Source organism: Eurytemora carolleeae, unplaced genomic scaffold, assembly GCF_000591075.1.
Source record: "Eurytemora carolleeae unplaced genomic scaffold, Eaff_2.0 scaffold816, whole genome shotgun sequence".
Lineage (NCBI taxonomy): Eukaryota > Metazoa > Arthropoda > Copepoda > Calanoida > Temoridae > Eurytemora > Eurytemora carolleeae.
The window spans coordinates 166,697-190,088 of record NW_019396746.1 but is presented as its reverse complement, the minus strand read 5'-3'; the positions used below and the strand labels follow the sequence as shown (position 1 = coordinate 190,088).

The window sequence follows — 23,392 nt, the reverse complement described above, 5'->3', positions numbered from 1 at the left end:
TTGAAAGATGTCCTCTACCTTTAAAATGTCTTTAAATTACAATGTTCATTTGAACACTCAGTGAGAGTTAACTTCAGGCCCTTGCTTCATAATCAGACTTGTAAACAACTTGAATTTGAAAATTATTTAATTATTTAATTATATCCGAGCTTAAACAAGGACTGCAGTAATGTTCCGTTAACGAAACGAGGGTTTTCAAAAATTAACGATAAAGTCCCGTAAAGAACAGCAAAAACCGTTTATTTTGAAATTGTTAACGACAGGGCACAGAGATAATAAAGTCTCGCCTTTTCAAACCAGGGTCGACTTGGAAGTGTTACAACGCCTTGGGCTTTAATTTCACTGTAGCACTTGACATGTACATTTTAGCACTAACATCAATGGGTCAGCCGGTTTTGAAAAAAAAATGGTTGAAAACGAAACCGATGTGCTCTCCATAAACGGCGAATATCGTTATAAAGCAAAAATTGCAGCTTCGGTAACAAAAGTGCAATAAAGTTAGCAAGGCTTTGTTATGAGCCATATGTAATTTAAGTATTCGAGGTATCTTTTATTTCAATTGTGAACATTTTCTCTTTGAATACATTGTAAATGTGAGGTCCCACACAACATTTGGGCTCGATAGGTTCAGCCGTTTATTGGGTACAAACAGACAAACACCCAGACAGACAAGCAAAGTATATAGATAGAAAATGTGCCTGCTCCTTTCTTTACTCAGTCTTAAAACGTTAATAAAAACATAGCTCTAATCTAATCTAATCCTTAGAAGGGATCGTAACCGGCAATATATTGTAGCTGAACTGAGAATGCAGTATTGTGGAGAAATTGTTTAGTATTCATTTGAGACATATAAATGTTTTAATGATGTAAAATTACTGAGTTCAAGCGCGTAAAGCCGACGTTCAAAATCATCCATTTGGTTGGTTACGTTTTGAGAATCGATTTATAAAACATTATTAAATAATGACGACGACAAAAAATGCATCAGAAATTCTACAGTAAACTAAATAGATATTTAGGAACATATTTCTCAATAGAAATTTGTCATAAATCAATGTTAGAATCAATTGTTTCTTTTTCATCATTATTTTGAATTTCTTATCCTTTACGCATTTGTTCGCAGATTTCTTTAAATTCTTCAAATGTCGTCTTTTCAGTAAAAATTCATATCACTTGTATAATCCATATTCACTAAATATATCATTTATATTTCAAATTGTTAAGCATAGAGATAAAATCAAAAAAGTACAAAACTACAAAAATATTTCTCGTCAGAAATTAAAAAGGGTTGCAGCTTATCTGAAAAGCCTCAAATTCTCTGGTCTCCTGTAATAGAAATACATCCTGTCCAGTTCAAACCAGATATTTACCTAGGATATTTACCAGTTCAAACTAGATGTATATCAAGGATGTATAGCAGACGAACCAGATATCTATCTAGGAAATATACCAGACAACCCAGATCTTTACATAGGATATTTACAAGTTCAAACTAGATATGTACAAGTTCAAACAAGTTATTTATCTAGGATATTTACCAGTTCAAACCAGATATTTATCTAGGATATTAACCAGTTCAAACCAGATATTTAACTAGGATATGTACCAAACAAACCAGATATTTATCTAGGATATTTACCAGTTAAAACTAGATATTTATCTAGAATATGTACAAGTTCAAACCAGTTATTTATCTAGAATATTAACCAGTTCAAACCAGATATTTTTCAAGGATATATACCAGTACACACCAGATATTTAACTAGGATATATACCAGACAAACCAGATATTTATCTAGGATATTAACCAGTTCAAACCAGATATTTATCTAGGATATTAACCAGTTCAAACCAGATATTTAACTAGGATATATACCAGACAAACCAGATATTTATCTAGGATAATTACCATTTCAAACCAGATTTATGACTTTACAGTTTAAATAAGCTTAATACATTTTCTGAAAAAAAGAATTAAAGTTGGATGAAACTTTAACATTTATAAGAAAATATTTAGAATTTCTTCAGCTGAAGATGAAAAGGATAAGTCAAAACCTTCCTTAAAATACTCAGATACTGAAATAAGTACTTACAATCTACCATATTTATAAAAACCAAGTTTAAAAGTTAGATTATATTTAGTACAGTGATAACCAGAAAACTCTGGAAAAGGAAGTCGAGTTTTGAACTCAAGTTATGACTTTGAAAAGTCCAATGAGCATGAGACACAGAAATTGTAAAGTGTAAACAGACCCATTTCACTAAATGAGTGCATTAATAATTTGCTAGCACAGCTTTTTGCTTTGTAACAACATCAAATGCACTTCAGTATTGCTAAAATGTCGTCCTACTATTCTACAGTTTTCTGGTTATCACTGTATCATGTTTTATGACAATTAAAATAGATGTATTTTGATTTCCTTGAAACTCGTGGGGCTCGTAATCTGTCCTCTTCAGCCTCTGCGTCCTCTTCGGCTCTAGCCGTCCTCTGCCTCCACTGATGATGGGGAATATACCTGAAGGACAAGAGTGTATACTTGTAGGACAAGAATTTATATCTTAAGGACAAAAGTGTATACTTAAAGGACAAGAGTGTGAACCTGAAGAGCAATAATTTATACCTGAAGGACAAGAGTGTATACTTGAAGGACAAGAGTGTATACTTGAAGGACAAGACTGTATACTTGAAGGACAAGAGTGTATACTTGAAGGACAAGAGTGTATACTTGAAGGACAAGAGTTTATAGTTGAAGGACCAGATTGTATACCTGAAGGACTACTGTGTATACAAAAAATTAGTCCTAAATAACCTTAAGTTAGGTCTATAAGTCCTAACTAACCTTGAGTTAGGTCTATAAGTCCTTGTAAGATGAGTTTCTCTAAGTCTCTGTGTTCCTCCAATATCCCTGGCCATATTAGATAAAACCTCCATCTCTACCCTACTGTCTGCTCCCTGCTGCTGGTCAGCTAGACGCCGATGATAGTTTCCTCCGCCAGAGCTTTCACTTCTCTCATCTTAAAGAAAATATTCTCGAAAATCCGTACATTTTAAAGAGACTGTTTACAAATAACATTAAAACTCTGAATAAGCTTCAAACCGGTTCTTAATACATATTAATGTAATGAAATGTCAATTTTCTTTATCTAAAAGCAGCGTTAAATTGAAATTAAACCAAAGACGACGTTAAAAAATCCCAAAATTTCCTACCTGTGCCAACAATCCTCGCCCAGGCAAGAAAGTCGTCGTCCTCCTCTCTCTCTTGATCCTCTTCATCTTGTCTACACCGAATTTTTTTTATATTTTAAAAATTTTCATAAATTATGCAGACCCATAATCGGCATTTATCCAAAAACTCCTTTAATACTTCAGCAAGACTAAGCGATTTTCTTCTAAAATCTTTTCTATCTAAAAAGGGATTGGAAGCGCAATTTCAAATGACCCGATTCACCACGGTACCCTTAAAAGCTTTGACTGGTCGTGCATGAATTAGATATCTATGTTTATTATTTTGAAAACTGCTTATTTACGATTGTGGTGTCTCTAAAGAAGTGACATGCACAATTCTGCTGCAAGAACACACATTAAAAACTGGAGACATCACTTGAAATTACGCCTACGGCCCTCCTAGTATCCAGATTAAACACATCTCATAGAATAATCTCATTCCTAATGAACCCTTGTTGTTAAAAATTTAAATGAATATATACTCGTTAAAGTAAAATGACCCGAGCTTTATAGAATTCCAGATATATGGAACATTACTCTTCAGTTTTCCTAACACAAATATGGAATTCATTGTCACTAGAACTAAAAATTCTTTTTCTTTGTATATCGGCGATTTAAATATTCAAGATCCAATTGTTATTCATATAATTTGGACTAAACAAATTTGTTTTCCTAGTATTTTTTTTTCTGTCAAAAAGGCAAACTGTCCGGGTCCCTTTTGCATCCAAAATTTTAGTAATGGCACAAAATTATTGTACAGATTCAAGGGTTGAAAACGCCCTGAATTTATATAATCTATATAATAAAGCACTTCGCTCATATATATATGGCCAAACTGCTGGACCGAATGGGCTGAAATATTTTGAGGAAATTCTTGAGTCCCCTGGGGGGTAACAAAGGTTAAAAACTCGAAATTTTAAACATCATTTTAAAAAGAAAATTTCTATTTTAAAAAATTACACGGGCATCGCCAGGCATTTCAGCTAGTAATTAATAAAACTCATTGCTCATATATATCTATAATTGTATATATATGTTAGCTATGGCTGGCAAAACGGCTGGACCAATTGGCTGATTTTTTTTAAGGGAACCCATGGACACCCTGGGGGTAACGTAGGCCAAAAAATTATATTTTTTTACTTTCAAAAATCAATTTTTTCACGGGGAACGCCGGGCACTTTAGCTAGTTTATAAAAAATTTTCCTCCAGGTTTGATGAAGAAGATCAAACAAATGAAAATCTTGATTCTGCTGCCCAGGGAACTCAACAGGATTACTTTCTCTAAATACGGTCGTCGTCGTATTTATCAATACAAAAAAGACGACTTTCGATTTGAATTTTTGATTTCGACCAAGCTTTCAAACAGCACTGTTACACGTAAACATTGAAGCAAAGAGAAGCTGTCCAGTGTCCATGAACAGTTTCTCTTTATTTACTTGTTAACTTGTTATTTGAAAATGCTTGTTAGAAAAAAAAATTAATAAGAAAAGTCGTCCTAATTATATTGATATTAACGCCAACCACTGTAAAATGTATATCCTCAGATGTTCAATAGAGACAACATTTCGTTAACGAATTGAAGTTTCTGAAATAAAGAACCACCAAGTTATTAGATAAAAGAGAACAAAATAAACGTTTAACTAACTAACGAACATCCTACCCTCAAAAATGTGTATTTTAGAAATTTCAGGCAAAAAATGTCAAAAATAAATCAACATTTGTCAACGTTTCAGGTTCGAGATTTAAAAAAACTGATAATTGATTTATATCAGAGCCCGCGATTTAAAAGCTTCGGCTCGAGTCTTAATTCCTTAATTGCAGCTTTACGGCCCAATCTTCGACCCAACTCTGACGACAGCTTGTGTCACGTGATTGACAGCTGCGAGATCTTAGGCTCGACTTAAGGAGTTAGGCCCAATGAAAATAAAACCGACCTTGGTTGGTTTTAATGAAGAATAAGGCTCAATGTTGGGACTTATTCTCATCAAAACCCGGAATGCACCAATTCCTACAATGAAAATCCGCCAAATACAACATTAAAACGGTTTTATGAACTAAATTCTGTTTAAAAATAGATGCAACTTAAATTCGAAAGCCCGAGCCGTAAATAAGGCTCAACAACAGCTTAGACCCGAGTCGTATTTTCTTGAATTTTTTAAATCGCCGGCTCAGTTCATCCGCAGTACAAGACTGAAAGGCGAACATCTCAAGATATCGAGTAGTGTACTTTTTCGAAACAGAAACTGTTAAACTTATTTTTTGACATAAAACAAAACAGAAAAGTGTTTGAACCTCTAATAAACATGAGAATAAACATGGGAATTGAGAGACGACTTGAATATCGTCTTTGATTTCCGATTCTGATTAATAAATGACAAAAAGTGCATAAAAAAAATTGAAAGTCTAATGGGCTTTCCAAATTGTGGTAAATCCTCTTAGTATCTTTATTGAGATATTAAACATTATAGAACAGTTTTGTTGATTTTTAATAAACTGAATCCTTGAAAAATTCCCCAATATCTCTGTCAATTTTGAAGGTTAAAAATGGTAGACCACATTTTGGAAATCCTGAGATTATTAGTTTTCAGTATAAAATGTGTTAACTGTGATACTACAAAATGGAACAAAGACAATATAGAAGTCGTCATTTAATTCACATGTTTATGAGTGACCACACTCTGTAACATAATCCTTAAATTTTCGGAAGATTGGCAGCTTTAGAAGAAATTTCGTGGAATCTATTTTGATCGGAACAAAAACAATTTTACTCATTTTCCGATATTTCTTGCGAGCAAACAAAAATAAAAATGTGCAAAAAGTTAATCGTATTTTTGTAATCGTTGCTGCCCCCTTAATCAGAATCCAAAAATTATTTTTATTAACTTTTTAATATCTTTAAAAAGGCCCAATAACAATTTGAAAGAGTTGATAAATTACATGGCATTCTCAAACGGATATTAGCAATAAATAAAAAAATCCCCAAAAATCCCCAAAAATCCCCCTAACGCTTCCCCCTTCGGTGCAAAACTTAAAAAAAGTGTATAGCAAGGATTTTGAGGTGGCTCAGATGCAGAAATGGCGTGGTCTGCTTTGCTACTCTAGTATACCTAGTGTGTGAAGATCTCGTGTTTATTTGATCCTCTGCATCAGATCCATCAAATGTATTCCTAAACAAAGTATTTTATAAGGACTGCAAGCATAATTTCAAGTGACCCTCCATCATGGTTATATAAGGTTAAATACTCTGCATGGTAAATGTTATCTTTTTTTGCAATTGACTCTAAATCCTCATATGACGTCACTGATATTTAACTAACAATCATCACACTTAACAAATATTGATTGTGCTATCAAGTTGAAAGCTAAAACATGCAATTCTAATTCAAGTTTTCAATTTTTGAGTTCGTTTATATTTAGTGAGCCAAAAAATTTATTATTCTTTAAAATAGGCAATGACGTCATATGAGCCACAACATTTATTATTCTTTAAAATAAGCAGTGACAACATATGAGCCACAAAATTCATTATTCTGTAAAATAAGCAGTAACGTCATATGAGCCACAAGACTTATTATTCTGTAAAATAAGCAGTGACGTCATATGAGCCACAAAGTTTATTATTCTTTAAAATAAGCAGTGACGTCATATATGCCACAAAACTTATTATTCTTTAAAATAATCAGTGACGTCATATAAGGATTTAGAGTGTCCATTGCTATAAAGGTCATCTTTACCTAAATTGGAGCGCATCCAGAGTATTATACAACCTTATTATACAACCTTGTCCTCTATGCATAGGTAAGTCCGATTCACAACGGTAACGTTCCCTTAAAAACTTTGTCAGATCAAGTATGAATTAGATATGCATGTTTTTCTTTATTTATTTAAACTGTTTGTTTTCTTTCAGTAGTTGTTTTGTTTCTCTGCCAAAATGACTAGTGCATTTCTTGCTTATAAGAAACAATAGAGGAATTCATAAAAAAAGAACACTTTCTTTAGTAAGAAAAACGTAGTTATCTTTCACATTTTCGATCAGATTAAGGTTTGAATACCGTTGTAAATCGGGCATTGCTATCTTTATATGGGCCCACTGAAAAATACGCTATACAGTCCCTTTAATAAAAATTTTACAATAAAGATTTGTATCATTTAACCATACAATAATTCCAGAATTTGCTATTTAATCAAAAAACCTACTAATGAACTTATATGAAAAAAGATTATAGTTTTATCAAACAGGTTTCTTAAAGGGTCTGCTGACAAAATTTCAAGTAGCCTTACATTTATTGAAAAGTAAGTAACGGTACCCTTTAATCTTTTGAATTTAACGTCTCACGATAAAAAAGATATCTGCCCAAATGTAGCACAAATAGAGGTTTAAAGGGTGCCATTGTGAATCTTACATACCTACCCCCCTTTTAATGTTAAGTCACTTATAAATAAAATACAGCCCTTACCCAGTAGTTTAAAATCTTTCTTGAAAACCAACCTTTTCATTCATCATTAACATGAAAAAAATCCAAAAAATCATAAATTACCTTGCTAATTGTTCAGCAACGATATTTCTTACAACATTGTGTCCTCTGATAAAAATATTCATTCAACAAAATTTTGAATTTTTTTTTCTTAAAATCTACTAAACTTTTGTTTTGGAAACAAAAATAAAAAATGTTGAAAAAATGCGCTAAATGAATTTTCCTAAATTTGACGCGGCAGGTTGGACAGGAGCGAACCTCAGGATTACTCTTGCACAGTTCACATATCACGTGACCGTTTGTGCACTAAAATAAGATCCATTGCAGTTTAAAAAGTAAAAAAAAAGTTGTTGTTGCAGCCACTAATCCATATTTATTAGTTAAAGAATGATAATGAAAGATCCCCAGACCGCCATCGGATTATTATGTATATAAGGAAATTAATGGTCGAGAATTCTTTCTAACCAACAATCCAATAAATCCAATATCAGAATACCAAGCCAAAGTTTTCAACTATTGGATCAAACTTAATAGCGCGGATTCCTTCGCGCCGAAATATTAATCTAAATCGTTTCTAATCTCTTGAATCAAAAGTTTCCGTTTGAATATAAAGACAAAGCTTTGCAGCTTAGCCTTATCTTTATCAAAAGTTGGGATATAAGAGCTGGGAACTTTTGAATGGCGAATATCGGGATTAATGCTTGATCCACTCTTTTTCTTAATCTCGAGATTTAATAATACTTGTTCTCCTCTTGTTACTAATCTCCAGATTAATTAACCGATCGGGATTAAGGATATCCCATACTAAAGGTTTTCCTTTTCATTCTAATATTTATATTCACGAGAGAGAGTAACTAATAAATGACCTGAAATATTTTCTTAGGTGGTCTCATTTCCTCCAGGCAGACAGGACACTCAAGCAATTCTCGAACTCGCCTTTGCTCACGTTCTTTAAAAAAATCATTTATTTTCAAGATTTCCTGTATTTTGTAAACATAGATATTACATTTCTATCTATATGAGTGAAGGAAAGGTCTTAAGAGAGTTCCTNTGAAAAACTTGCCTTTAGAAATCCAATTTTTTTTTATCCCCAAATATTTTTTTTACACAGAAGTTAGGTATGTTTGCTTGGACCGCCAACCAATGCCCTCGTACGCCCATGATAACTGGCATAGTTTAATCAAATATTTTAGTTTTTATTACTAACAGGTACATTTATTGATCATATATTATAGTTTCTAAGAGGCGCGTCTATAAATAGACATTTCTCTTGCTTGTTTATTGGTTTTATTTAAAAAATATAGGAACAAAAAAGGTTTATAATGTCAGGATTAAAAAACATTCCTGAAAATCAAATTAAATTTGCAGAAAATTGAAAACAAATCTAGCAAAACCAGTAAACCTGCGATTTTTTGGGGTGATATTATTAAGATAATAATTACCAACAAGTTTTACACTTATAATTTAGAGGACTTTTCCACGAAATTTTAAGTAGCTCTTTAAATCGTGACGTTAACAATTTTGAGCAGTCCTCTTTAAATCCCACTTTAAAATATGAATCTAGAGAAATCTGTTTTTTTTTTTATCATTTGTGATCTACTTAATTTAAAATATCTTAAAAGAAAAGTCTTATTTTTAGACAGAAAGTTTGAAGTGTGACGTCTTAAATCATAAAACTGGATAGAGAGTCAGATTTCGTGAACAATCCCTTTAGTTTTGTACCTGAGGAAACACTGTTAGTTTGTGAGCAGGGTATCTTCGAGCTGACCGCTATATTGAGCTGCTCTAACTCCTCCAGCTGGTTTCGTAGATTAGAAATATCCTTCTCAGTTACTATACGATACCAAACAAACTCAAATAATAATGATATTAATAATAATAATAATTATAATTATTATAATAATAATAATAATAATAATAATAATAATAATAATAATAATATAATCATAATTATAATTATATTTGGAATTACATTTTATTGGGTTACATTGAATTTCGGTTCAGATCAACTCTATTGCATTTTCAATTAGTCTGATTGGCATTATATAGATTTTTAGTTTCGGGGATTTGGACCCCATCCTCATATTTCTTTGCAACCACTTGTAACTATCTATCTAACTTGACCTAACGTGACCAGAAATAACGTCAGTGGTAATACTGAACCCCTAAGTTATTTAAATTATTCCTAATTTCTATTTATTTCCACAATTAAACAGATCTGGTTTATATGACGTTTGTAAGATTCCTTTAAGGTCCTCAACATGTCTCTCGTTTTCTCGTTGGATTTCTCGTTTGTATGCTTCATGTACTTCGTTTAACTTATGCCTGGTGTACAACCAGTTCAATTATGTACATTGTACATCTAGAGAATGCGGAAAACTAATTTGATATTTGCTTAAATCTTGAATGCAAATTGTAAACTTCATTTTGAAGTTTTTTCCCCCTTGTTTTTACTATCTAAAATAAATTTGAACTGTGTGATCATTTATGCTAGGCGATTACATCAATGCAATAAAGACGACTGTCGATTTCAGTTTTGATTTATATTAAGCTGTAACAGCTGGATACACATAGAATTTAAGAGAAGCTGTCAATTAAAGCTTTTTTTAAATACTTGCAAATTTGTAATTCAAAAAAAGCTTGTTAAAAATCAAAACTTAAATTTAGAAGTCGTCTTTATTGTATTGTTATAATCGCCGACCACTGTAAAAATGTTTAAATACATCCGACAAATCCTAAATTAAACTTTCAATAATTTTCGACAATTAAAACTTTCCTGTGCGTTTCTCTTTTCTGTGAAATTTCTTCATTCTTGAGTTCAATTTTTCTAAAATAAATACAATTTAATAGATTACTTTAGGAGGTATATATTTCTGTTTACATTGGTTGAATTAGTCTTGTCAATTTATACGTCAATAGAATTCTACTAAAAGTCGTCGTTGATTTTAAAACATTTTAAGGACCATCTTTACTAATCAAGTATAATTCATGTCCAATACACATCAACCAACTCGTTCTTACCATTCCTCTCCGACTATATTTGGCACTCCGTCCTTACCTAGATATATCTTTACTCTCCTGTATTTGGTTCTCCAGATTGTTCTCCGTCCTTACCTAGATATATCCTTCCTCTCATCCTGTATTTGGTGCTCCAGGTTGTTCTCCGTCCTTACCTAGATATATCCTTCCTCTCCTCCTGTATTTGGTTCTCCAGGTTGTTCTCCGTCCTTACCTAGATATATCCTTCCTCTCCTCCTGTATTTAGTGCTCCAGATTGTTCTCCGTCCTTACCTAGATATATCCTTCCTCTCCTCCTGTATTTGGTGCTCCAGGTTGTTCTCGGTTAGGAACTCACTCAGTTTCTCTAAAACTGCTTTCACACTAAATATGATTTTTTCTTTTTATTTTTTTATTTTTCTTTACTTCTGACATGTAACCACCTAATTAAATTGCTAGTCCAATAAATAAAAACGAAAACCATCTTATAATGTTGAAAATAACAAAAATAGCGAAACTTACAGAAATCTGCAGAAAATCAAGAAGTTAACTGTTCAATTAATCTGAAGGATTTTATCTGCATAAATCAAAGAAACTACTAGTTAAGGTGTGACTTTAACAAATCACAATCAAGAGAGTATTCTTATTTAGGCTATATAAGAGATTTATTGGGGGGGGGNAATGAATTTTTTTTAAGCAAAAGCTTTTAAAAACCAACTATTAAATTCAATATAATAACAATAGCTTAAATGCTTAAAGGCTTAACGGGCAGTTGTGAATCATATTTGTAATCTTTTAATAGAAGTCCTTTAAATTTAAGCCGACAATCCCTTTCTATAATTTATAAGAAATTAAGTTAAAATCCAGTGTAAATCTAAATTGAAACAAATGTAAGAGAAATCAATGAGGAAAAAACTGAAAACGAAATTACTTGATATTAATTTGTTATAAAATACCTGGATCTTGTACTTTTTCCCTCAGGTATATTATGTTGAACATCTTCTTTTTCCTCCACATTTTCCTCTTCCTCCTTTTCTTCTTTCTCCTCCTTCTCATGTTCTTCCTCCTCCCCAAGCTGTTGAATAATACTGTTTAGGTGTTCAACATTTTCAGTTAAATCCTCAGAAGAACTTGAACATTCAGCCATTTCTGAAATTTTTTATAATTTAAGATTCACGGGAGGGGGGAAGGCCACTAAAGGCCCCCTTTCGCCAAAGTCAATCTTTTAAAAGCAAAGATCAAATTTTGAGGTGAAGTGTAAAAAGAATTTTTTTGCGGACAAAAGTGACATGATATACAAATATGTAATAGCAACACTGGAACATACCTATTTTAAAGATTTAAAAGTAATAAGCAAAGTGACTGATAATCTTAATTCTAATTAGCTCATGCTCATGATCTTAAAAGTGTAATCTTTCCAGATTACTAAGACTTTTTTAACCCTTTTTAAACAATGCTGCATACTAAAAAAATACTAACTAGCAGACACCGGTATGTATATTAATATTGTTACTATACATTTTAAACACTAATGATTATAATGCAAGCATGCAAATATTATGACAATTTATAGATGGGAATTAATTATAATTCTATCTCACGGAAATTTGATAGCACAATTTGCATTAAGTCAGCTAAATTAACACACAAAAACAGTGCAGTGGCGCAACCATTGTATTAAACAAAATTTTCAGGCCAGAAACAGACGTAAACATTAAAAATGATACCATTAAAGGAACTGTAAGCATAATTTCAGGTGACTCTCAGTCTCTCCATGCAAAGCCCGACCCCCAACAGTACTTTTGAAGAAATTAATCTCTAATGAAGTATTGCGCATTTCTACAGCAGAAAATTATAAAGGAATTATCAAAATGAAATACTTTTAAACCTAGAAAAAAGACAATATCTTCCATGCTTAATGATGGTTAGAAAAAAAGGCTAAATGATACCGTTTTAAATAGGGCATTGTCATCTTTGCACGGAGGGTCACATGAAATTACGCTTAAAGTCCCTTTAAACCAGGAAAGATTATCGGTATGAGTCGCTTAGAACAATTTTCTCCTTATAGATGCAGCAGATAAAAGTAAGATCAGTAGCGCTTTTGATTATATTACGATCAGAGCTGAATGTAGCAATTTTCCGAATTTGTATGAACGTAGCGTTCTTTGGTATGAGTCGTGTTTAACAATTTTCTCCTTATAGATACAACAGATAGAAGTAAGATTAGCAGCGATCAAAAGCACTTATTTTTCGTCGTAACCTATACCTCCTTTCATTTTTCGCGAACACTCCCTTTAAGGCAGCTAAGAAAACACAAAAACAGTGAAGTGGCGCAACAAAGACCGTCCCCCCTTTGTATTGAACAAAAGGGAATTTACAGGCCAGAAACAGACGAAAACATTAAAAATGATACCTAGCCGCAGCGTTCGGCCCAGAAAGTGTCTTAACCTAACCTAACCCTAAATAATGCTAAATAAATACTAATTTGGTCATGTAAAAAATTGATAGAAGGGGGGGGGAGGGCGTTCACTAGGACAGACCCGAATTGACGTGCGAAATGACTTGGTGTACTCTGCAAGGCTCAATTAATGACTGACTGGTTTTCACATTCACTGCACTGAATGGACAATGGACATTTTGAGTTTAACTGTAACACTGAAGCTTTTTTTTTGTAAAAATATAATAGAGAATATAAATTCCAACACGCCGAAAGATCTAGGATCGAATGAACGTTTATATTTTAACACGTTTTAATGGTTTAATTAAATAATAATAATGATTTTATAACTTTGAAGCAAAATCATACAATTAGTTATTTCACAAGGCTTAAATTGTTTTGGGTTTTTATTCTTTATATTATAGCTATAACGAATCGACTTCTGCAATCTGCACTGCACTGTCTCACTCTCCCGGATCCGAAGTTTCTCTTTATCCATTTACCTGTATTTGACCCGTCACGTCTGCGTAGACATATGTTCCTCTGCGTATCTCAGGGATAAATATATATCATTTAACGCAAAAAGTTTCAAGTACAAACATGATTATCTAAATAAAATTAGATTCAAAGTAATTGAAAGATTTTATTTTGCCTAAATTGAAAGGAGCGTATACAAAACAAATCAAGGATGTCTAAAACCTAGGATGGGTATGATTATCTGTTTATTTTAACCATTTTTCATAAAAAAGCTATTAACCATTTCTGACTTTTTTGAAACACCAACCCACTGCTTGACTGTCCTCCACCCTACCCTATGCATCAAAAAAAATTTTTGGCAAAAACTATTATATTGAAAACATGAAGAAGTTTCAGACTTCTAATTTAAGCCGTTTTTAAGATACTCAGAAAAAAACACTGGGAGGGGGGATGGAAAACATCAATGGGCATCTCTTGGCCATGAGCAAGAGTAGTTCAGGAGATAATTGCACTACAGAAACGGTTTTTTTAAATGGATTTTTTGGCCAATACCTTACACATTTTCCTATAAACATTAAAACAATAAAACATTATTTCTCAACTGTCAAAATGTTTCCAAAAAGCATGGTGTTCAGTTTGAAAAAAATTTACGTTAACCACTCGACCAGATAGCAGACAAAAGGTGTTGTAAAAAAGACACAATTTTTCACCTTTTTCTAAATATTTGACTATCAAAAACAAAAAAATCGAAAAAAATTGTCAAATATAGTTTTAACCAAGCTAGAGGATTTCTAAAATGTTATCACTATTTAAATATCCCTTGAAGATGGACAAAGTTAGCCCTATTTTAGCTGAGAATGGTTAAAAAGGGTTAAAAAGGCCAAAAATGGCGGGTAAAACAGTAAAATGGCTGGGCCATTTAGGAAAATTATTTTCAAGTACTAAAATTTCATATTTGAGCAAGTTTTACACTAATGCTCCCTAAAAAATATGTCGCACATCTGGGAAATTTATCACTCTAAATTACAATTCATTAAAAAATATTTTTTCTTCCAGAGAAAATTCTTTAATTCTGTAATAGATGCACCCAATTTTACTTCCCTGTTTGGATTAATATGGCACAAATAGATTTGCCCAAAGTATGAAAATTTGTAAGGATGTTACCCCCCTGAATATCTTACAGGCGCGTATGTATACAGGGGGGCAGTTCTCCTCTTGCCCCCCTCTGGGCATCCCAAGGGGCAGGGGAGGCCCTGCCCCCCCCTGGGAAATACATATGGTATAAAGGTTAAAAATATCATGGGTATGGTAGGTAAAATAATTTGAGCTTTCACCCATCTGAAAAGGAGTGTTTTCTTCTTAAAAAGTAGTTGACAACCATGCTAAAAAGTGCGTTCTATTGTTTACTAAGCCCCCTCTCTGTAATTAAATCAAACCTTATTGCCCCTGAACTAAGTTACCAATAACATTAAATGTACACTATTTGCGTCACTAAAAAGTGTACAGTAAATTTTTTCAAACCGGTTATTGAATTTATTGAGCATGTTGTACTGTCACTGTCAGATAGGCAGTTGTGTTTGTAATTTGTTCTATGAACACACTATAAGCTATCTTCTAGTTTGTTTAACTGTGATGATTTTCTCGTATACATGGTAAAATTAAAGCAAAAAAATTTGGATCTGTCCTAGAGAACGAGAACGAGCGCTGCGGCTGGGACAGACTAGGGGGCCGGGCGCTGCGGCGCCACAGTCCATTTTTGATAATATGTTTATAACACATCACATGTAACAAATTGTAGTTTTTTAAGAAATTGTTGTTTTAGATTAGAACATCTTGAAAATGAATTTTCTAAAATTACAGTGCTTTTTATTGTTGTTAAACTGCTGTACAGTGTACAGTGCATCTTTACCACGATCCAAGCGTACTCCGTCTCCAGTGGAGCAGGGCAACGACTGGTTTAAAAGCTTCTACAGTATGTTTTCTGAAGATGGCAGAGGTAATCCAGTTTAAATTGGCTACTTTGGGGGGCGCACTAGGGGAGGGGTGCCCCCTCCTTTGCGCGTGCCCCCCTGATGGGGTGGCACGTGAAAAATACTTTAAAATCTCAGTTTTGCCCTGAACTAAAAATGTTTAATTAAAAATGCTTTTATCAATACAGCCTTCAGTTTAAATATCTTTGATATCTTTATTTATAATCATACAATATCGTTTCTATAAAAATATATAATTTCATTGAGCATTGTATTCTGCAATTATATTTCCTGGGAAGTGTCTGTTTAACAGTTTTTATCGTAAATTAGTTGTTTTATTGCAGATTTATTGTTCCATCATATATTTTAGTTTATATTACTTAAACTGGCAGGGGCGTTCAAGAGCTTTCTTGTAGGGGGGGGGGGGGCCTTTGCGCGCCCCCTTAAAACCTATCTTTTTCACTAATATATTGATTAGTTTTTATCTATATTAAAAAACCTAATATCTTTCATTAGGCTTTGCTTGCAGGTTTAGAACATTATATTAATTGATTTTATATTAGAGGTGCAAAGGAAATGAGTTTTTGCCACAAACTTAAAATTATAATCCCTATATCCTTGCAACCCTTGATGTACTCGTAGATCTTTGATATTTCCAATTATGAATTCTGTTAGACCGAAAAGCCTAATGTTACACCACATAAATATCAAAGGTTTACACAATCAGGTTTTAAAGAAATATGGATTAGAAAATTTGATGAATTGTGTCAAAAAANCCCCAGAAATTAGATATGTAAGCTTTTATTTGTTGAATTTTAGAATATGAATAATAAAAAGGATAACAACATGACTTGAAATTAAGTTTCCCCCCTCTAGTTCTTCTAAATAATATTTGAAAGAAGTTAGGTTTGTGCGCGTATAATAGCAAAACAATATTTAGAGTTTTAATTGCTGAATGATGAAAAACTTGCCTTTAGAAATCCAATTTTTTTTTATCCCCAAATATTTTTTTTACACAGAAGTTAGGTATGTTTGCTTGGACCGCCAACCAATGCCCTCGTACGCCCATGATAACTGGCATAGTTTAATCAAATATTTTAGTTTTTATTACTAACAGGTACATTTATTGATCATATATTATAGTTTTTATTACTTAATCACATTGTTGTATTATCATAGTTGTTATTACTAAACGTTAAATTGTTTAATAATATAAGTTAAATTATTTTATTATATATTATAGTTTTTATTACAAAAAGTAACATGGTTTATTTATATATGTAAATTTTAAGGTTACTCCTACAGTACAGTTGAGGACCCTAAGGTCTCATCACTCGAAGAGGTATTAATTGCCATTAATTAACATTAATTGCCGTTACTTAACATTAATTGTCATACATGTCATATTAATTTCTATTAAAATTTAAAAAAAAAATGGTTTCCCTTGGTTGAATAAAGAACTAAAGAGGGGAAAATAGTTAACATTTTTCTGACTGTTACAAACAATGTCATTAATGTTATCTATAAATAGGACAGAAGCGGGAGCTAGAACAATCACTATTAGAATTTTTTTTACAATAAAACCAGTTTAAGCAGTGTCCTATAGAAGTACAGGATTTTCCACACAGGATGAGACTGCAAGGACGACCTGAAATGCGTATTTGACGATCCCAAGGTGGAATTAAGTCTTCTGCCTTACATGTCATTTTTTTGGACTAATAAATGAATTGTTGAACTAGTTGACAGTTGCAGAGCATCGTGAATATAAGGAAACAGACTGTACAAATTTTGTACAATCGTCTCTGAAATCTAATCCTTTGTGGGTAAACCTGTTTGTTATCAAACTTTGATCCCCCTCCCCTTGCATTTGTTCAGCTTATGGCTGATATGGCACTTAAGTTCAAACAACTGAAAACCTATTTTTTATTTAGGCTCTTCAAAATTTGAAAAATCGAGATGAAAGTTCAATTCCCAGTTTAATACCTACTCCAACACCATATTCTCCCAAGCCTAGTCGCACAGAAGCTCCCATCACACCTGCACCTAAACCAGGGAGTCTTTCAATTCAAGACTTCTTTCCATCTGTTCCTTCACAGCCTAACGTAAAAATTGGCGAAACCCCTAAACCATCTGCGTCTTCAAGTCAAAAATACCCAAGCCAGGTCCCACAACCTTTTCCTTATCAACAAAACCAAGACCCCCAATCTTATAAAAATCAACAATATCCAACCCAAGACCAGAATCCGTCTTCAAATCAGCAATATCCTTCACCAGGCCAATTGCCTCAATCTTATCCTAATCAACAAAGCCAGCTCCCCCAGCCCTCTGCAAATCAACAAATCCCTACTCAAAGCTACCTCCCCAAGCCTTCTACAAATCAACAATATCCCTCACAAAGCCAAGTCCCTAAACCTTCTCCTAATCAAGAAAACCCATCACAAGGCCAAATGCCTCAACCTTTTCCTAATCAACAAAACCCATCACAAGGCCAAATGCCTCAACCTTTTCCTAATCAACAAAACCCATCACAAGGCCAAATGCCTCAACCCTTTCCTTATCAACAATACCATTCACAAGGTCAGCTACCCCAGTCTTCTACATATCAACAAAACCCATCCCAAGGCCAAGTCCCTCAACCTTATCCTAACCAATATTATCAACCAAACAATTACCAGAGGGGAGATTATGCCAGTTCATCTCAAAACCATTCTCAGGAATTTGGTGACAACTCTCTGATACCTAACAAGAAACCCTCATCAGGTTATTTTCTATTAAAGGGACTAGGGAAAACTATTAAATGTTTACGTAGAACTGTATGACCCCAGGGAATATTATCAAAAGTTGGCCCGGTGTGATGTTAAATATCACCAGGGCAATAATTTGGACACTTTCCCCATAAAATTAAATCATGAAAGCATTGATGAACACCTGCTTAATTTAAATATTTAATTAAGTAAATAATTATTTTTATGTCCTGATGCTAGAAAAAATGTCGAACAATATTTGTTTCCAAATATTTTAAATATTTTCAAAAAAAATTTTCCCTTGCACATATAAAAAGTTACGTATTAGATAGTCGTAAAATGTAAACAATTATATTTTAATATTGTGTACTTTGACATTAAAAATTGAAATACAGTATCCCAGACAATAATATTGCCTTAGTGGTTTTTAACGTGACACCAGTAAAAATGTCGACATTTTTAAATACAAATGCACCAAACTGAAAAATTCGCAAAAAAACCAAGCTATACAATTATGAATAACGGCAACTTGCAGAGAAACATTTAAGCGCTTAATTTTTAAAGAAAAAAGGGCGTTTTTAGTAGACAATTTGGTTGATTGAATAATTTTCAGGTTTTCCTAATAAAGATCCTTCTCAGGGAATCAGTTTTCCAGCTCCTTCAGGTTAGCAACTTAAGGCCATTTCGAGGCTAGATCCCCCCCCTCCCTCCCTCTTTAGGGGGCTGGATCCCCCCTGCTAGTCTAGGATTCACTCTTCTAGGGGACTCTGTCTTTAGCTCCCCCATCACCTGACAACAATGTTACCAGAATGTCCCATTTTTATAAATCCATATTTGATCTGGAGAATAAAAGTTATTAACAAATATTTTAAAAGATAATACAATTTTTCTGACTGTTTTATTTATATATTTGAGTTGTGCCAGCTCTTAGGATAGGAAACTCGGTTCGAGAAGAAGATAGTGATATTCTATATTTTTATTTTGTTTTTGATACATCTATATAATAATGCTCTTCGCTCATGTGTATATATTTGTATGAATATATGTTTGCTGTAACTGGCCAAACGGCTGGACCAAATTGGCTGACATTCTTTGAGGGAACCCATGGGTGCCTCAGGAGTAACATAGGCTAAATAATTCGATTTTTTTCTTCAAAATTATATTATTCCGGATATAGTGTTGAGACTAGTTAACAGACTTGTATTATTACAGGATATAGTTTTAAGACTAGTTAACAGACTTGTATTATTACAGAATATAGTTTTGAGGGTAGTTAACAGAATTAATTATATTATTACAGGATATAGTTTTGAGACTAGTTAACAGACTTGTATTATTACAGAATATAGTTTTGAGGGTAGTTAACAGAATTATATTATTACAGGATATAGTTTTGAGACTAGTTAACAGACTTGTATTATTACAGGATATAGTTTTGAGGCTAGTTAACAGAATTATATTATTACAGAATATAGTTTTGAGACTAGTTAACAGACTTGTATTATTACAGGATATAGTTTTGAGACTAGTTAACAGACTTGTATTATTACAGGATATAGTTTTTAGACTAGTTAACAGACTTGTATTATTACAGGATATAGTTATGAGGGTAGTTAACAGAATTATATTATTACAGGATATTATTTGAGGCTAGTTAACAGAATAATGTTTAAACAGGATATAGTTTTGAGGTTAGTTTAAAGAATAATGTTAAACCAGGGTATAGTGTTGTACTAATTAATGGAAAAATGTTAATTCAGGATATAGTTTTTAGGTAAGTTAACAGAACAATGTTCATACAGGATAGGATATATTAATGAGTCTAGTTAACAGAATAACGTTAATGCAGGATAGGATATAGTTATGAGTCAAGTTAACAGAATAATGTTAATGCAGGATATAGTTTTGAGTTAAGTTAACAGAATAATGTTAATACAGGATAGGATAAAGTAATGAGTCTAGTTAACAGAATAATGTTAATGCAGGATATAGTTTTGAGTTAAGTTAACTGAATAATGTTAATACAGGATAGGATATAGTTATGCGTCTATAGTTAACAGAATAATGTTAATGCAGGATAGGATAAAGTTATGAGTCTAGTTAACAGAATAATGTTACTGCAGGATATAGTTTTGAGTTAAGTTAACAGAATAATGTTAATACAGGATAGGATATAGTTATGAGTCTATAGTTAACAGAATAATAATAATGCAGGATATAGTTTTGAAGCTAATTAATAGAATGATGTTAATTTAGGATATATGTATGAGTCTAGTTAACAGAATAATGTTAATACAGGATAGGATATAGTTATGAGTCCTGAGCTTAAAACTTTTGAATGGGATATCCTTAATCCTGATCAGATCATTAATCTGGAGATTCAGAATATAGTTATGAGTTAACAAAATAATGTTAATACAGGATAGGATATAGTTATGAGTCTATAGTTAACAGAATAATATTAATGCAGGATANGTTAATACAGGATAGGATATAGTAATGAGTCTAGTTAACAGAATAATGTTAATACAGGATAGGATATAGTAATGAGTCTAGTTAACAGAATAATGTTAATACAGGATAAGATTTAGTTATGAATCTATAGTTAACAAAGTAATGTTAATACAGGATAGGATATAGTTATGAGTCTAGTTAACAGAATAATGTTAATACAGGATAGGATATAGTTATGAGTCCATAGTTAACAGAATAATGTTAATGCAGGATATAGTTTTGATGCACCTCTGTTCCAGCTTCCTAAAGAAGAATGCCACACTGACGCAGGTGAAACACCTATTAGATTTCTGTTAAATAGGAGGGAAAGCTCAGAATTATTCATTGAATTTAACATTTTCAGTGAGAGTTTTTTATAGCAATTGTGAAGTACAAGGCAAACCCGGATTCTTAATCTGAACTAAACAGAGTAAATCCGGATTCAGCCCCCCCCCCCCATTAAACAAATCACACCAAGTACAAGCAAACTCTTGTCCTCTCTTTGGATTATTGTTGTTTACTGTCGACCTAGAATTCAATAAATATTAGGATTTTATCATATAATTAAAGATTAGGTCTGGTCGGCGGCCTGAAAATGTATGGCTGAGTACCTAGAATTCAATAAATATTAGGATTTGATCATATAATTAAAGATTAGGTCTGGTCGGCGGCCTGAAAATGTATGGCTGAGGCAAAATATTACTACAAAATTAAATTCACTCTGGAAAGCAATAAAGCTGAAAATAATTATTTTGTAGATTGTAATTCCATTTTTTTAAAAAAATTAACTTTCAAGGTAACTTTTTAAATTAAAATTTCATTTAAAGTTTTGAAAATTTAACCTTTTATTATATTCAAAATAGTAATTAACAGAACTGCATAGGATAACCCATTTCAGGGAATATTTCTACAGAATTTGTATTGTTATTTCGGATTTGATTGAATTATCCATATCATACTCGTTAAAAGTTCTATTTACGAATCAAATAGAAAACTTTCCCCCTTTTTTCTGTGAGTAAATCATTTCAGGATATTTTCATCTTAATTCTTATTGTTCTTTGTTATTATTATTATAATTATTAACGGACAACCCTGCATCCTAACCGCCGAAATGTATCCATGGGCACCGCGGTCCGTGATTTTCTTTTGGGAGAAGACTTACAACGGGCAAGCTGCCTAAAAAAAGTGTTTAAACCTTCTCAGGATCAATACTTGATCCATTCATTTTAGTTCGTCTTACAGAGTTCAAATACCACAGTATCGAATAAAAAACAGTTAAGCTTTATATCTGAAAAAATGAACATCAATGCTTGATCCCAAAAATCACAACTCAAAAGTAAAAAGTTTCGATCTCAGGATTTTCAAACAAGTCTTCATTAAAAATACCCACTTTTGTTTACCTATTCCCTTTTTAAGAGCACTGTAAGGCTTGGCGCAATTCTGGAACAAAAAGTACTTAATTATTGCACTGTTAGTTTTTCTTGGTAAGAGGTAAAGGGATTATTTGCATTTATTTCTTTTCCTCGCCACAAATGATGTCAACAAGTAATATTTTCTCGGCATTGAGCTAATTAGATTTAAACAGAAAACTTGGAAATAAATTTCCTTATTTCATTTTCCTTCTAAAGCTTTGAAGATGATTTTCTTGTATTCTCGACGCTTCATTTTTAGGAGAGATTGGAGAGTGCCTGGCTCCCTTTAATTGTGGAGCTGAAGGTGGCGAACCTGCTGGACTATGTCATCAGGTTTATTTTCTCAGTGAACGATAGTTCAGAAAAATCGTTGGTTTAATAAAATTTGTCTAGAAACAAAACTATTAATTTTTTTTTAATTTGTTGGGAAAAAAAGTTCGTTCTGTAAAAAACCAAAGTTTTTTAAAGTTTGTTCCAAAAGATTCTTCGTTCAGGGAAAACCAAAGTGTTAGTCAAAATCTTTTAGAAAATTCATTTGTTCAGTAAAAAAAGTACGTTCGAACTATTTAAATCGTCATGGTTTTTGTTTTCAAAATCGATCGTTTTTTCATTTCTCTGAATGATCCAAGTTCATTGTCCGTTCTCGAAAAGTTTTGTTCGTTCTAAAAATTTTTTTCGTTCACTAAAAAATAAAAAATTATAAAACGTCTGTTGTAATATTATTGAATTTGAGCACTTTCCCCGCAATATCAAATTCAAAAGGCATTGATGAACAACTGCTCAACGTAGACATTTCGTTAAATAAGTTTTTGAATTGAGCAATACTTGATGTAGAATACAATATTCTGTCTTAAATGTCATCTTCCTTTCAACGAATCAAAAAAACGGATATTTAAACTTTTATCTCTTGCACATTTTAAACTATGTATGAATAAGTTGGTGAAATCTAATAAATCTATTAAAATATTTTTGAAATTTGATATTTAAGACCAAAGTACAGTAAGTAGCCCGAGCATAAACTCACGTGCCCGAATGCTTTTCAACGTGAAACCGCCCATCAAATGCACCTTGCAAACCTTTACACTTAATTTTTTGATTAATTTACAATGAAAACCAGAAAACTGTAGAATAGGAAGACATAACCACAATATGAAGGAAATA

The 23,392-nt window shown here is 32.5% G+C and overlaps 2 protein-coding genes across 3 annotated transcripts in view; one reads left to right on the top strand and one right to left on the bottom strand.

Annotated features, from left to right (window-relative positions):
• Window positions 1-1,187: 1,187 nt before the first annotated feature.
• LOC111708125 (trichohyalin) lies at window positions 1,188-11,871 on the bottom strand. Of its 2 annotated transcripts, none has more exons than XM_023481396.1 (14): window positions 11,655-11,871; window positions 10,993-11,082; window positions 10,478-10,528; window positions 9,947-10,026; window positions 9,424-9,534; window positions 8,568-8,650; window positions 7,925-8,007; window positions 7,765-7,809; window positions 6,334-6,393; window positions 4,430-4,507; window positions 3,209-3,279; window positions 2,841-3,015; window positions 2,421-2,516; window positions 1,188-1,326 (listed from the first exon to the last, which is right to left on the bottom strand). In XM_023481396.1, exons 1-14 carry the CDS (start codon window positions 11,843-11,845, stop codon window positions 1,296-1,298), a joined length of 1,245 nt encoding a protein of 414 aa, XP_023337164.1. In that variant the 5' UTR covers window positions 11,846-11,871; the 3' UTR covers window positions 1,188-1,295. The 2 variants fall into 2 exon arrangements, with proteins under 2 accessions (XP_023337164.1, XP_023337165.1); XM_023481397.1 differs by having other exon boundaries at window positions 7,765-7,813; window positions 7,929-8,007.
• Window positions 11,872-15,415: 3,544 nt separating this feature from the next.
• The window catches only part of LOC111708127 (uncharacterized), a gene marked incomplete in the record, with an annotated part of 19,822 nt that continues 11,845 nt past the window's right edge, over window positions 15,416-23,392 (top strand). The window contains 6 exon segments of the mRNA XM_023481400.1: window positions 15,416-15,608; window positions 16,875-16,924; window positions 17,514-18,342; window positions 18,940-18,990; window positions 21,051-21,110; window positions 22,491-22,564. Coding sequence (XP_023337168.1) covers window positions 15,452-15,608; window positions 16,875-16,924; window positions 17,514-18,342; window positions 18,940-18,990; window positions 21,051-21,110; window positions 22,491-22,564 — 1,221 coding nt within the window.

Excerpts from the sequence above, each read along its gene's own strand:
- LOC111708125 (XM_023481396.1), bottom strand. The coding sequence starts at position 11,845 with ATGGCTGAATGTTCAAGTTCTTCTGAGGATTTAACTGAAAATGTTGAA. Across the intron at positions 10,529-10,992 it reads GAGAGGAAGGATATATCTAG|AAAAATTGAACTCAAGAATG; the intron begins GTAAGGACGGAG and ends TATTTATTTTAG. Across the intron at positions 1,327-2,420 it reads CGAGCCCCACGAGTTTCAAG|GAGACCAGAGAATTTGAGGC; the intron begins GAAATCAAAATA and ends TTTCTATTACAG.